The sequence below is a fragment of the Symphalangus syndactylus genome, chromosome 10 (genome assembly GCF_028878055.3).
Source record: "Symphalangus syndactylus isolate Jambi chromosome 10, NHGRI_mSymSyn1-v2.1_pri, whole genome shotgun sequence".
NCBI classification, from domain to species: Eukaryota; Metazoa; Chordata; class Mammalia; order Primates; family Hylobatidae; genus Symphalangus; species Symphalangus syndactylus.
In genome coordinates this window covers 104,450,639-104,464,921 of record NC_072432.2, presented here as the reverse complement: position 1 = coordinate 104,464,921, position 14,283 = coordinate 104,450,639, and the positions used below count along the sequence as shown (strand labels likewise).

At 36.4% G+C, this 14,283-nt stretch overlaps 1 protein-coding gene across 2 annotated transcripts in view; it reads right to left on the bottom strand.

Annotated features, from left to right (window-relative positions):
- RYK (receptor like tyrosine kinase) overlaps positions 1-14,283 on the bottom strand; it is a 91,917-nt gene that overhangs the window by 25,836 nt on the left and 51,798 nt on the right. The window contains exons 7-10 of one of the 2 annotated variants that reach the window (XM_055295383.2): positions 12,311-12,411; positions 9,083-9,208; positions 6,088-6,174; positions 218-287 (exon numbers count right to left, since the gene is read on the bottom strand). In XM_055295383.2, the coding sequence (XP_055151358.2) occupies positions 218-287; positions 6,088-6,174; positions 9,083-9,208; positions 12,311-12,411 (384 nt within the window). Of the gene's footprint in view, positions 1-217; positions 288-6,087; positions 6,175-9,082; positions 9,218-12,310; positions 12,412-14,283 lie in introns of both variants that reach the window. The other variant, XM_055295382.2, reaches the window with a different exon arrangement.

Here is a 14,283-nt window from a genome sequence, read left to right as displayed (position 1 = left end):
TGTGGGCTTACATACTATTCTTTGTTTTCTTTTATACTTTATTGTGTTTGTAAGTTTTGTGCAATGAGAATGCATTTCACTTTTACATTCAGAAAACAAAATTAAGCTATTCCACAAAGCTTTCAATTCAGAAGTCATCACAATGTTCTGCGCATAAAAATGCAGCATCAAGTGTTGCCATGCTCAACACTGAAATGCTGGTGGCTTCTCCTCTCACCTGTGATGAAGACCTCGCAGCTTACAACTTTCAGTGAGCATCATTGTCACCTGAATTTCAGAAGCTTGATCTATATATAAAGAAAAGAAATTGTCTTGAATAATAATACTACATATATGGCATTAACATTTTCTGCTATTAATAAATACTTTGAACTATGAGGTACGTAGGTTTTCATTATAAGTTACAGGTAAATCTAAATAGATCTAGATAAAAATTCTACTGCAGTCTCATTAAATAGGTCAATTTTCCCAGAAATTTTTATATCAAAATCAATTGTTTCCATAAACAAAGCAGAAAATGCAATAACAGACTGGAAAAAGATATGTAACACATAAGGCATATACACTGCTAACTTCCTTTTTTCCTATTTAAATAGCTCATATAAATCAATAAGAAAAAGAGGCAGAGGATATAAACACACAGTTTACTGAGAAAATAAAAAACAAATGACACACAAGATTACAAACGACTCATGGCCTCAGTCCTAAGTAAAGAAATGCAAATTAAACCAGTAGATGCCATTTCCCCTGTCAAATTGAGACACAAAGAAATTCCACTACCTACTATTGAGAGTTTGGGCAAGAGTGTGAGAAAACAGGTTCATCAATAGTAGCTTGGATAGATGGAGAAAGCAACATGTAACAAAATTTTGAAATGCAGATATACCTTGCATCATCAATCCCACTGCTAAGAGTCTCTGTTACAGATATAGTCACAAAAGCTCATCTATGTACAATGTAACAAGTGCACTGTTCAATGGCAAAAAACTCAACCACCAAAGTACCCACTAACAAAGAACTAATTAAATTGACACAATGGGATACTATGTGGCTACTTTTGAAAAACGAGATATGTACTGACAGAGGAAGATCTCTAAGTATATTAAATTTCAAAAACAAGGTACAACTTGTGTTTACATATCCTAATATTTCTTACATATTAAGGAATTGTTTACATATGACGGCTACTTTTCAAGATAGGAGAATTTAGGTTTTGTACCTTTCTGTTCTGTTTATACTTCCTAACCTAACAAACATTACAGGTATAAAATGACTACGAAAGTTATGATTGGAGATTATGGCCTATTCTGTTGCTTTCTTCTTTCTACTTCTCTGTGGTTAAAAAAAACAAAAAGAACTAATAATACAGTAGTAAAAATATAGTTAACTTTCATAATACAAAATTAGAATTATGCCATTTTAGTTTTAGTTTCTAAACTCATGGTTTTTGGTCCAAAGCAGCAAAACAGAACAAATGAACTTTTAGGTCAATGTTTTTGAAACAAAAACATGATAATGCAATTTATCAATATCTTTAAGTCTACATCTCCAAAGGAATTTTTAAGCCTTCAAATATTTGCACAAATCCACAAGGATTCCTCATCTCACAGGGACCACGACCTTAACAGTATAGAGGAATTTCTCCACTGCTTGAAAAGAATATTTATATTATAAAATTGAAAATGCAGCCAGGTACAGCGGTTCACACCTGTAATACCACCACTTTGGGAGGCTGAAGCAGGGGGATCACTTAAAGCCAGGAGCTCAAGACCAGCCTGAGCAATACAACAAGACCCCATCTCTATTTTTAAAAGTTTTTTTAATTAGTTGGACCTGGTGGTGCACACTGGCAGTCCCAGCCACTGTGGGGGTTGAGGCTGGAGGACTGCTGGAGCCAAGGAGGTCAAGGATGCAGTGAGCCATGATTGCACCACTGCACTCCAGCCTGGGCAACAGAGCAAGACCCTGTCTCCCAAAATAATAATAATAAATAAGAAGTGAGTTTGAATTTTAAAAAATAGTTTTTAAATGTTAAAACAAACTTAATAGTATATTCTTAAAAACCCTTTCAAAGAAACCCATAACGAATTTTTACATCAATATTAAAAATAGCAATAATAATTTGTAAAGCTCAGGCTGGCAACATGGTGAAACCCCATCTCTACAAAAAAAAAAAAAAAAAAAAAAAAAAAAAAAAATTAGCAGGGTGTGGTGTTGCACACCTGTAGTCCCAGCTACTTGGGTGGCTGAGGTAGGAGGATTGCTTGAGCCCAGGAGGTTGAGGCTGCAGTGAGCTATGATTGTGCCACTGCAGTCCAGCCTGGGCAACAGAGTGAGACCCTGTCTATAAATAAATAATTAATTAAATAATAATTTATAAAGCTTCAGACCAATGCAATAAGAGGAAGAGAGAAATGTAAAAGACTGGCAAAGCCAAGATTCATATTCTAGACCCACCTAGGAAAATGCTGAACCAACAATAAAACCCACCCCACTGAATTCAGATACTATGATGGTCACATTTGGTCTTTAAATGTGGAACTGTCAAAGCTGAGAAATGTCAAATTTCAATTACTTCCACATCTACCCATTGGAATCTCATTCCTGCTTCACTTCCTCTTGCTTCACTTCCATTACTTGCTACTAAGTGTCCCCTTTCCAAGCAACTTCTCTTAGTTAAGACTTTTGTAGGAATGTAAAATCGGTAGACAAAAAGCCAAGGATCTGAAACATTTGGAACTTCTTTGGAAAAGGCGCTTCATACCAATGTGTGCCGGAATAAACTCTAAGTGTCTACAAACTACGTAGAATGTGGGATTTCTTAGTAAATGGCAGAATGTGCCTTATTACTCTTTCTATAACCTAAATAATTTCTAATGAAATTATGGCCAGGACTATTAGGCTAGTAGGATCTTTTCAAGACTGAAAACTAGTAATAGTTGGAGGTCCCCGCCCAGTTAAAAAGACTTTTACCATTCCCTCAACTGGTAAGGAGATCTAAGTACAACAAATGGTAATTTCAGAATGTGTCATTTTGTACTTACTTTTTTCAAGTTTTTAATTTTGATAAGCATGTTCTATTAAAGCAAAGGACACTTGAATGATGATCTAAGAAAACTCAATTAAAGATAAAATAACTTTATTCATTTAGTAAGAAAAACTCATTTTCTTGGATTCCTTTCGCAGTCTCATCCTAGTCTTTTAATTTTACATAATGAAAGGTCTATCTTCCAGATGTACACATTTGAAAAGGGTACTATTAAATATATTCTAAAAGTTACAAGGATGCACAAAATGATTTTTAAAAACAAACACTTGCTTATTTACAAAACTATAAAAATTTAGCAGCTATAATAAAGAAAATAAGAACTTAATACCAATAAATCCAAACTGATTCATTTATTTTATGGAATTCAATTTCACAATATTTACTGTGTAAGATTTGGGTTGCTAATTTCAATCTCTGGAAATTTATACTGGAGTATCTATGAAGTGTCTGTATAAAATTATGAATATTTTTAAAAGCCAAACTCCAATTTTCTGCTTATGCCTAAAGGCAAAGGTCAGTGCCTTCTAAAACACTTTTGTATTTTATGCTACACTTCTAATTGTGCAACATGTAACAAAGCATACAGATTTGTGAAAGACCTTGGTCAGCTCTATGTGGCTACAAGTAAAACCATAAAAACAGCATTCCAAAATAATCAATCTCAGAGACAGTCATGTGGCGCTCTCTCTCTAACAAATTTGAGGCAAGTATCCTGGTCAATGCACTTCCCCTCTGTCCCCCATAAGGACTCACTGTGCTTTCTCTTATTTCCGCACAGCTCACAGAGAACATTATAATTACGGTGGTAAAGCACAGAAACAACATACCAATGTCTGCCGTGACTACAAGTCAAGTACCAGTGACTACAAGTCAAGCATATACGGAAAGAGAAGTCTTATCTTGTGAAACAGTCCAAGTATACTCACTGTGTTTTCTTATCACTATTATTTCCTTTTATCTCCCCTTCCAACCCTAAATCAACCCAATCTTGTATAAAAACCTCCTTCCTTAATTCAGAACAAGTCAATAATAGCCCAGTTCCACACAGTCTATAGAATACTTACAAACCCTGGAAGAAATATTTGAATTAAGGAGTTTCCTTAAAAAAAAAAAAAAAAAAATGAGAAAAGAGTAACAAAACGCTGTTGTTTAATAACCTTATGGTTCAAATTTTACATTTACAAAAAGTAATATGTAAACTCTCCTAGTTAGAAAACCTACTGGGACCTAACTTACACTTGGTCTTAGCCAAAAGGACAAGAAAGGATGGACCTAACATAAATATTACCCTTTAAAAGTGTTTTTGGTGCTGGGAAGGGGTGAATGAATAAAATAAATATTGAATGATACAGTAAGTTAAACCACTTGTTTAGAAAATATTAAAAAGGTGTGTGTGTATGGATGTATTTGTAGCAGCCTTAAACAAACAATTTTGTTCAATTAAAAGCAATTCCAAAGATTTTTTGTTAGATTGGTACAACCCAACTTTTTACAACCAATAAACATAAAGCCTTCGTACTTTCCAAGTATTCCTTTAAGTAAATTTAGAAACAGTTCTTATAAATTAACTTCATAAACTGTGTAAAATTTTTTCACTTTCTACCCATAAAACTGAATTTAATCTTCCCTTCAGTTTCTGAAGGGAAAGTGCTAAATTTGTTTTTAGATATTATTACCATGTCTTCTCAATTTACATCAGACCTGATAGACATTAAGCACCCTATAAATTATCACATTTTTCTTTCTCTCTAGATAAGCAAATAAGACTTACCTCAAAATTATTATTATCATTTTTAAAAATTAAAACTCTGTCACCTAGGCTGGAGTACAGTGGCATGATCAGGGGTCACTGCAGCCTTGAATTCCTGGGCTCAAGCAATCCTCCTGCCTCATCCTCCTGAGTTAGCTGGGACTACAGGCATATGCTACCACACCCAGCTAATTTTTTTTTATTTTTTGTAGAGACAGGGGTCTTGCTATATTGCCCAAGCTGATCTTGAACTTATGGGCTCAAGCGATCGTCCTGCCTTAGCCTCCCAAAGCATTGGGATTACAATTGTGAGCCACTGCACCCAGCTCTTAAATCAGAACTATTTAAGCTTTTACAAGTATCTGTTGTAAGTAATTAAAATTCTAGTATTTTTTAAAGTCTTGCTAATCTACCAGTAATAGGAAATAAGCCATATGCCTGCATAAATAACACTGCAGCATCTTGATAGGGAATCCATTTAATTAAATAACTTATATACATCAATAAATTAAAAATTAGGCATCACATTTCAAACGCTGGCCCAAAAGAAGAATATGTGAAAACATTTATTTCGTTCATGACAATATAAACCAATGCTATCTTTTAGAGGACAATCTAACAATATCTTTTTTTTTTTTTTTTTTTTTGAGACAGTCTCTGTCTCCCAGGCTGGAGTGCAATGACATGATCTCGGCTCACTGCATCCTCTGCCTCCCGGGTTTGAGTAATTCTCACGCCTCAGCCTTCTGAGTAGCTAGGATTACAGGCATGAGCCACCACGCCCGGCTAATTTTTGTATTTTTAGCAGAGACGAGGGTTTCATCATGCTAGCCAAGCTGGTCTCGAACTCCTGACCTCAGGTGTTCTGCCCACCTCAGCTTCCCAAAGTGCTGAGATTACAGGCGGGAGCCACTGCACCTGGGCTCTATTAAAATTTTAAATGTACACACCCTTAGGCCAGCAATTCCAACTATGGCTATATCTGCAAAAGTATACCAACATTAAATACAGTAACAATGAAATCAAGTGGATGCAGTTTGACTTGCCATTAACTGAGTAATATCTAATAAATGTCTCATGTCTTAATTTAACAGACTTGTTTTTCTATACTTAATGAGAACCCAAATTTCCAAAACAATTAGGCTCATATAAGACAATTTTTGTTTTCAGCTAAATTAACATGGACTGATGTAAAAAGTCTGGCACACACTGGGAAACTGAATTTTGCTGGCATGAGCCACCTGAGACAGAAGAGCATCATGGAAATACTACAGAAAAAAGATCCTACCTTTAACTGTTTTGACAAATGCTTGTTTTTCTTTATTTGGATCTTTTTCATCTATTAAAATCCCATGGAAAATACGCCCAAAAGTACCTAAAAGGAAAAGTAATAATTAATGAGATCATGTAACCTTCATAAAATTATAGTACAAAATTTTCTGGCATAATAGAACATAAAACAAAAATAACAAGGGCATATGTGATCAACAACATTACTGTAGCCCTAGAGTAAAAAGACCCAAATCTTTGGTTTTAACGACTGTTGAAAGTTTTTTGTAACTATTACACATCTTAACTTGCTTTCAGAAACACCATATCTAAACTAAGTATATGAAAATTTTCCTGAATTATACTAAATAAACTAATGATATAGCCAGGAGCACTGGAGCTCAGTAATGAGGTATCCACAATGGCATTTGTGAGTTTCTGGGCTTAGCCTCAGAGAAATGACAAAAAGACAAAAATGAACTTTCCTCTCTACTGCAGAGCCTTAAAAAGTAGCCAAGGAGCACAAGTTTTGGATCCAGACAGTCCTGGGTTCCATTCCTTCTACCACTCACTCCTCAGAAGGTCTCAGACAAGCCAATTAGACTCTCGGTTCACTGGTAAAATGTGTTCCTAAAAACTCTTAGAGTGAGAAGAGGCTGGGCACGGTGGCTCACGCCTGTAGTCCCAGCACTTTGGGAGGCCGAGGCGGGCAGATCACGAGGTCAGGAGATCGAGACCATCCTGGCTAACACGGTGAAACCCCGTCTCTACTAAAAATACAAAAAAATTAGACGGGCATGGTGGCGGGTGCTTGTAGTCCCAGCTATTCAGGAGGCTGAGGCAGGAGAACGGCGTGAAACCGGGAGGTGGAGCTTGCAGTGAGCCGAGATTGTACCACTGCACTCCAGCCTGGGCAACAGACTCTGCCAAAACAAAACAAAACAAAACAAAAAAACTCTTATAGTAATAAGAGAAGTTAGTTATGACCTTTGGGGGTGCTAGGGAAGGAACTAAGAAAATCCATCTAGATTTTATTACCAATTTTGTAATTGCCCATAAAAAGCTCCCAAACAAGGTGATCACTGAAAATGAATCTCATTTTACTCCCGCTCACTAGAAAATTGTTTACTTTCCTTCCTTCACAATTTAAAAGATAAGCCTGCAAATAGTTTCACTTTGCTGCAGATACCATGCATACAAATAGGCTTGTTCTAATGCCTTTCACTCTATGAGGTGGAGTTGTTGGTATCCATGTATCAGGTTTCACTGTGGCCTAGAGACAGAGTAACTTGTATGCTCAAGGCAGAAAAGACTTTGGATAATCTTCATTTAAGACATTTTGCTTGAAGCTGAGTAAATATCTTCAAACACTCTAGTCAATACACAGAGCTACACACCCTGACCTGTCTTCCTCACAAAGGTTTTCCCTTCTCTCTCCACCCAAGTTCACCTTGCTTGACTGAGCTTCTTAACTCTCTTGCACTGCAGCACTGCAAAACCTCCTGTCTCCTCTTCCCAGTACCTAGTCCCATTTTTAAATATTACTCCCAAACATAGATTTACATATACTTAAAAACAATGGAAGCAAGGAACATACACAAAAATATATATGTACATATTACTTTACCACAATGTTACAGCAATTCACGTTCCTACCAGTAATGTAAAAGAGCGTGTGTTCCTCCATATCCGTCAACCTAGAAATTATCTTTTTACTTTTTCACAATCTAACGTGAAAAAAAAAATCGCATGTAACTATTGTTTTCTTTGCATTTATCAGAGTTCCAGTGAACCTGACCACCTTTTTAAATGTTAATCGGCCACCATATTTTCTTTTCTGAAATCAAAAGAATTTTAAAATAAACTACTATGGGCCTGAAAAGACCAATAAAGAAAAACTCTACCTGGTTCAGAATTCCTTCTTCTCAAATCATACCACTGCAACAGATTGCCTATTATATCCCATTCGGAGACCAAAAGAAACTGCAAATGTAACATTATTAATTTATCTCTCTTTTTTTTTTATTCTTTAGGAAATGCTACCTGGTCTACTTACTCTTTTCCGATTGCAAAAAGATCTGCAAACTAGTTATGCTTAGAAAACAGTCAACTATAACAAGTGGCAATCATGCATTTTAAGACATACCAGAAAATCTGCTTCCCTTAATTACCATTTGCTTCTGGGGACAGTTTAAGTACCTGACTTAGCTGTGACTGACCTAAATGTGTCCCAACCAGCAAAGGAATACATAAGGAGGATTCATAAGTATCCAAAGCATTCCAAACTGAATTACGGTGGAGGTAAAAAAGTAATTCTCTAACAACATGAAGAGCTCAGTGCAGTATTTTATAATTAATTTCTGTCCTCTTCTTTCACCATCTCCCTAATCAATACCCTCCAATTCAAAAAGGAAAGCAAGGCCCAGTGAGAGGGGAAGGGAAGCATACTAATACCTGGCAAACACTATTATGTATTAGTTCATTTACTGTACCTAATTTCATCTCATCTTTACAACTAGTCTAAGAGATGACAACGCAGTCCAAATTTATAGAAGAGGGAACTGGAGACTGAAGACATTACGTGATTTCTCCAAAGTCACACAGAGAATAAAATGTGGGATTGGAACTTAGGACCAAAACCAAAGCCCGTGTCCATTTCTTCCACTACAACCCTCAAGTTATCCGTCCAGAGAGAAAGTAACTTAGAATATCTCAGAGAGACCTGCCAGGCAGTGGTCATTTTAAATAAAAACTAAACAGAGAATACACCTTAAATATAGCCAACAATAATATACATGCTTTAATATACTTGAAAATCAAGAACTGCACCAAAGTTGTACAAGGCCCATTCAAGCATAGGAGAAAATGAAAATAATTTTTATAAAAGAAAAACCATACAGTGCTTCCTATCCTTATCTTAGACACAAAATGAGATGAAATTTTTTAAATTTTTGAAAAAAATTAGTGGTAACATTAAATCATACTTTAAAAACTGACTTTGAGATAATAAATACCTTCTTGGAGTACATCTTTTAGAGTTATCCTCTCTCTGGATATTGCTATATCCTTCACCTTGGCTTTGGCCTCCAAAAGAGTGACACTTCTCAAGTCGTTCTTCTCTATCCGCAAGGTAGGATAACCTAAGGAGCCAACAAAGCCAAACCAAGCAATATAAATACCCTTATTATGGTATTGGGGTCAACTAGCTCAGTTAGAACCTCAGGACTCAAGTCACAGGAATGAGTGTAAGACTCATAAAAGGAAACAGGCATATATATGAATTAGGAGAGTTATTTGAAGGCCACACTAAATGTTAAAGAAATGTCTCCTCACCCACCACAATACTACTCCAAAATGTTAAAATTCTGAACTGCAACTAGAAATCCTAAAAATAGTATTACCATAACCACCACTTCAATTGCCTTTTAGCCAAATGAAACAAGCTTTGACCTGTGAAATTTCATTTAATCCCTCTTATGGACAGTTTTTCTCCCAAAAGATTTTCTAATATAGTCTCTTAACAAACCAACTTTTCAAATGAAGAGATGTTTGAAAAGATTTTTTTCAAACATCTCTTCATTTGAAAAGTTTTGTTTGAACAAACAAAAAGTTTCAAACAAAAACTTATTTTTGTTTGAAAAGGCTTTTTTCAAACAAAATACATAATCAATGTAATTATTCTGGTATTACCACATCCTAGTAAAACCACTGTGACATTCAAATTTAATAAGTTCCCTTAATTCCCATTCATTCTTAATGCAATGACAGTAAAAACAGAATTTACAGCCACAAATTAGTTTTCACTTCAAGAAAAAAAATGTTAGAATAAAAGGAAAATCTGGTGTTAGCAAGTAGAAGTTGGAATGGCATCTCCAGATATTGGGAAGAAACCTCCTCCTAAAATTAGTGGACCTATGCAATGATCATCAATGGTTGCCAGGAGAACCACATGAAAAATTTTGGGCCACTGTACAATGGATGTAGACTGACACCACCTGAAACCACTGATTGGCAGCAGTTTGACTGTGATAGACTGTCTAGGTGTTTGAGTACATGTGAATGTTTAATTCTACCTGGAGTTCTCTTAGTTTCTTGGATCTGTGCTCTGTTGTGTTGTTATCATAGAAAATTCTTGGCTACTATGTCTTCAAATATTTTTTTCTTCCTCTTTTTCTATCTGTAAACAAATGTATTTCTATTGACCTTTTTAAAAAGTGTTTGTTTTTAGTATATATATATAGTAAGTAAATTATCTAGCTCCTTAAGGTAATGGCCACATTTACAAACAAGTAAATTTCTTACTGATGACAACAATTTTTAAAAGATAAATAAATTTATTTCCCTTGACTTTTTTTTTTTTTTTTTTTTGAGACGGAGTCTCACTCTGTTGCCTAGGCTGGAGTGCAGTGGCGCGATCTCGACTCGCTGCAAGCTCCACCTCCCGGGTTCACGCCATTCTCCTGCCTCAGCCTCCCGAGTAGCTGGGACTACAGGCGCGAGCCACCACGCCCAGCTAATTTTTTGTATTTTTAGTAGAGATGGGGTTTCGCCGTGTTAGCCAGGATGGTCTTGATCTCCTGACCTCAAGATCCGCCCGCCTCAGCCTCCCAAAGTGCTGGGATTACTGGTGTGAGCCACCGCACCCAGCCCCTTTTTTTTAAGAAAGTATTTCAGCATATATAACAATAATTCCCTACTTCTTTGAGGTCACATATAACAATTAAGAATCCATTCTAATGAGCAAAGATTGATATCTAAACATTAAAAGCAATGATGTGCCTCTTCTGAGTAGCTTAAACTACTTTCACATCTATTGTATTTCCTAAAAAGCATATATTTCTTTCTTCATTAGTGGGAAGAGTAGCTGCTATTATTATTTCCCTTAAATTTTGTTTACTGTATAATGCCTTCTCCCCTCCTTTTTTCTTGCCACTGTCTTATTGAAGAAACTGGGTCGGCTACCCTGGAAAATGTTTGGCCTCTACTTCTTCAAGTAGTATTTCCTGTAAACTGTAAGTCAGGTCTATAATCTTGATCAGATCCAGGTTAACTTGTAGGGGGTGCAGCAGGGAGAGAAAAGAATGCTCCATGAATGGTACATCATATCCTTGGGTAAGAAATACCTAGGTCTCCTACTTTTAGTAATGCTGAGTTCATCAGTATATTCAGGTGGTGACAGCCTGTTCCCTCAATGGCAGAGTTCCCCATTTTCCTTTCAATCACTGATGATCTTTTTCTGAATCAACTATTTTATCAGGAGTTGCACATGGGATTTTCTAATTATAATTTCTTCCACATTTATTAGCTGAGAATCATCTGTAAAGAAAAATTTTCTCTCATCCACCAGCACCATCTGGTTACCCTGAAATACAGTTCATGTAGTCAGTTGGTAGAGTAACGTATTCATTGGAGCCTTAGTCACCTCTCATAATGAACAATTTTGTTAAATAAGGTATTATTACAAATTTGTGGATTTTTACACATTTTACGTTTTAATTCATTATAGTCATTATTCATTTTGATGATCAAATGGTCCCATCTTTAGCCAGTGGAAGCTCTTCAAGTCTTAGCCATTTCCTTGATATCTGACTCAGCAACATGTCCCAGGCTTATCCTGTTCACTTCCTAACCCAGACCTGGAATCAGCCATTTCTCCAAAAAATCCTGGTTCTTTTTCATGGGAGACAGTACTGGAAAACCACAACAGGGCACTGGGTAGAGGACAGATATTCTTAATCTTATTTTACTAAAGAATAAATGCCAGTACAAAAAAGGAAATCAGATCCGACATTCTCAACTCTCCAGTGGTAGCTAACTTCCTATTACGATTAAAAAACAATGTAAAGTCTTCACCATGGCCCATAAGACCATCAAACAATTCCTTACAGTCTAAAGTCTCTGTCTTTATGCAGCTCAAAAGTTAATTCCATATAGTTACCTGAAAAATTTTCCTTTTGAATTTCTACAGAAGTGACTTAGTAGCCCTTTTAGTATAATAAATCTATGGAAATCTCCCCAAAGCCTCACTAATTCTAGCAAACTTAAATTTCATTTTTGATACCTCAATTTTAGAATGTTTCATTCAATGCTCTAGAAAGCAAAAGTTGAAGAAAATACCTAATTTTGCATACTTTAGATACAATTTACACAACATGTCCCACAAGTCACTAACCATGCAAGACCACTGGGAAGCAGCATAGACAACTTGAGTAAACTGGCTTTAGAATTAAATTAACTCTTACTGGTGATAGGAGTTGCATTGTTGGGCGTGTCAGCTCTCAGATACTGAGTCGTCTGGGTGGATGGCTGAGACAGCCCTTGGGAACTACTGCTGGCACTAATGCTGCAAACAATTTTTGAGAGAAATATTTGACAAGTCAGTTTCAATGAGAAATTTCCTTTTTCCATACATACAAAATGCCCATGGCCATTATAACTAGCCTAAAATCCTGACGGAAATCACAATAATTCATCATGTTCCATACTGAAATTTTAATCTAACTCCTATAGAGCTCTATTTTTTCTTTCATTTCCATCTCCAAAATCATTAAGCAAGTTCATCTTATCAAAATTATTCAGAAATGTAGGTACTAGTGCTCAGACACCTCAGCTAATTGTCCTAAACTTCACACAAAGATATGTTAGGGAACTATGGATCATCTCTCAAAAAAAGGGCCCATGTCATTCAATTAGATTGCTTTTTAGAAAAGAAGAAGAAAGACAGGCCTCTTTCAATGATGGCCCAATATCAAATGGCCTACAGATAAAGAAAGAGCAAACCAAATCAAATGTGCCAACATGCTCGGAGCTTAGAAAGGAGTATTAGCCGGGTGCAGTGGCCCACGCCTGTAATCCAAGCACTTTGGGAGGCCAAGGCGGACAGATGACCGGAGGTCAGGAGTTCGACACCAGTCTGGCCTACATGGTGAAACCCCGTCTCTACTAAAAGTACAAAATTAGCCGGGCATGGTGACGTGTGCCTGGAATCCCAGTTACTCGGGAGGCTGAGGCAGGAGAATCGCTTGAATCTGGGAGGTGGAGTTTGCAGTGAGTCAAGATTACGCCACTGCACTCCAGCCTGGGCGATAAAGTGAGACTCCATCTCAAAAAAAAAAAAGTATCAAATTTGGTTCAACTTTATGTAATCACAATACATTTTGCTTCTTCTGCTTCCCCAATCCCTCCTTTTTATCCAACTTCTGGGAAATCTCTAGTACTTGAAACATTATATCATATTCTCTAAATAATACAGGACACTAAGAAGATGATAGGTTCAAATAATTGTAAACCTTGTGTTCAAGATTACTGCAAAGTAATGCTGCTCAAGCATGTAGTTTTGTCTTTTCAGTGGGGAGAAACCTCGTCTCTTGGGTACATTTCAGTCTCACTGCCTTAGTTCTTATAATTTTGCAGCAGTGGAGACGTGAAACATAGAAATTCAGCATGAAGGGTGAAACCAGATGGCAGGATAGGTCTTTCAATGCCTCTCTTAGCTACAGGATCAGCAGTGCCCAATCAAGTCTCCAACTTCCCTTAATATGCAAAATCTTTTAACTGACCACTTCCCACATTAATAGTTCTGTATTTTCAAAAACTGGTGATTTTAAAAAATACATAATAAAGCTGAGTGCAGTGTGAAGCCTGTAGCTGCAGCTATTTGGAAGGCTGAGTTAGGCAGAGCACTAGAGTCCAGGAGTTTGAGGCCAGCCTGGGCAACATAGTGAGACCCTGTCTCTGAAACAAAACACACACACACACACATACACACACACACACATATACAATGACAAAGGGCTGCTATGTAATCTATAACATTTATATATGAATGTTTATTTTATCAATTTCAAGAGCCCATACACAAATCTGAAAAATGTAAATAGATAACATCCAGGCAATGAGGACTGTAAGTCTTTATGTAGCCTTTCTATGGCTAACAATACAATATACTACTATCTGCTATTGTAACCAAACACCTGTAGAAAGTCATAGCAAAAATTAAGATAGGAATGTCCTGCAATAAACACTTGGAGAGCACTTATAATATGCAAGTCTTTCTGCTCAGCACAACCACAGATCTCAAGATACATGTTTGCCTAATGAAATGCCCCCCAGCATGCCTTCCTTGAAGATGTCCATCATTTTAGGTTATCTATTAGATTGGTGCAAAAGTAATTGCAAATTGCAGTTTTTGCCATTGCTTTTAATGACAAAAACT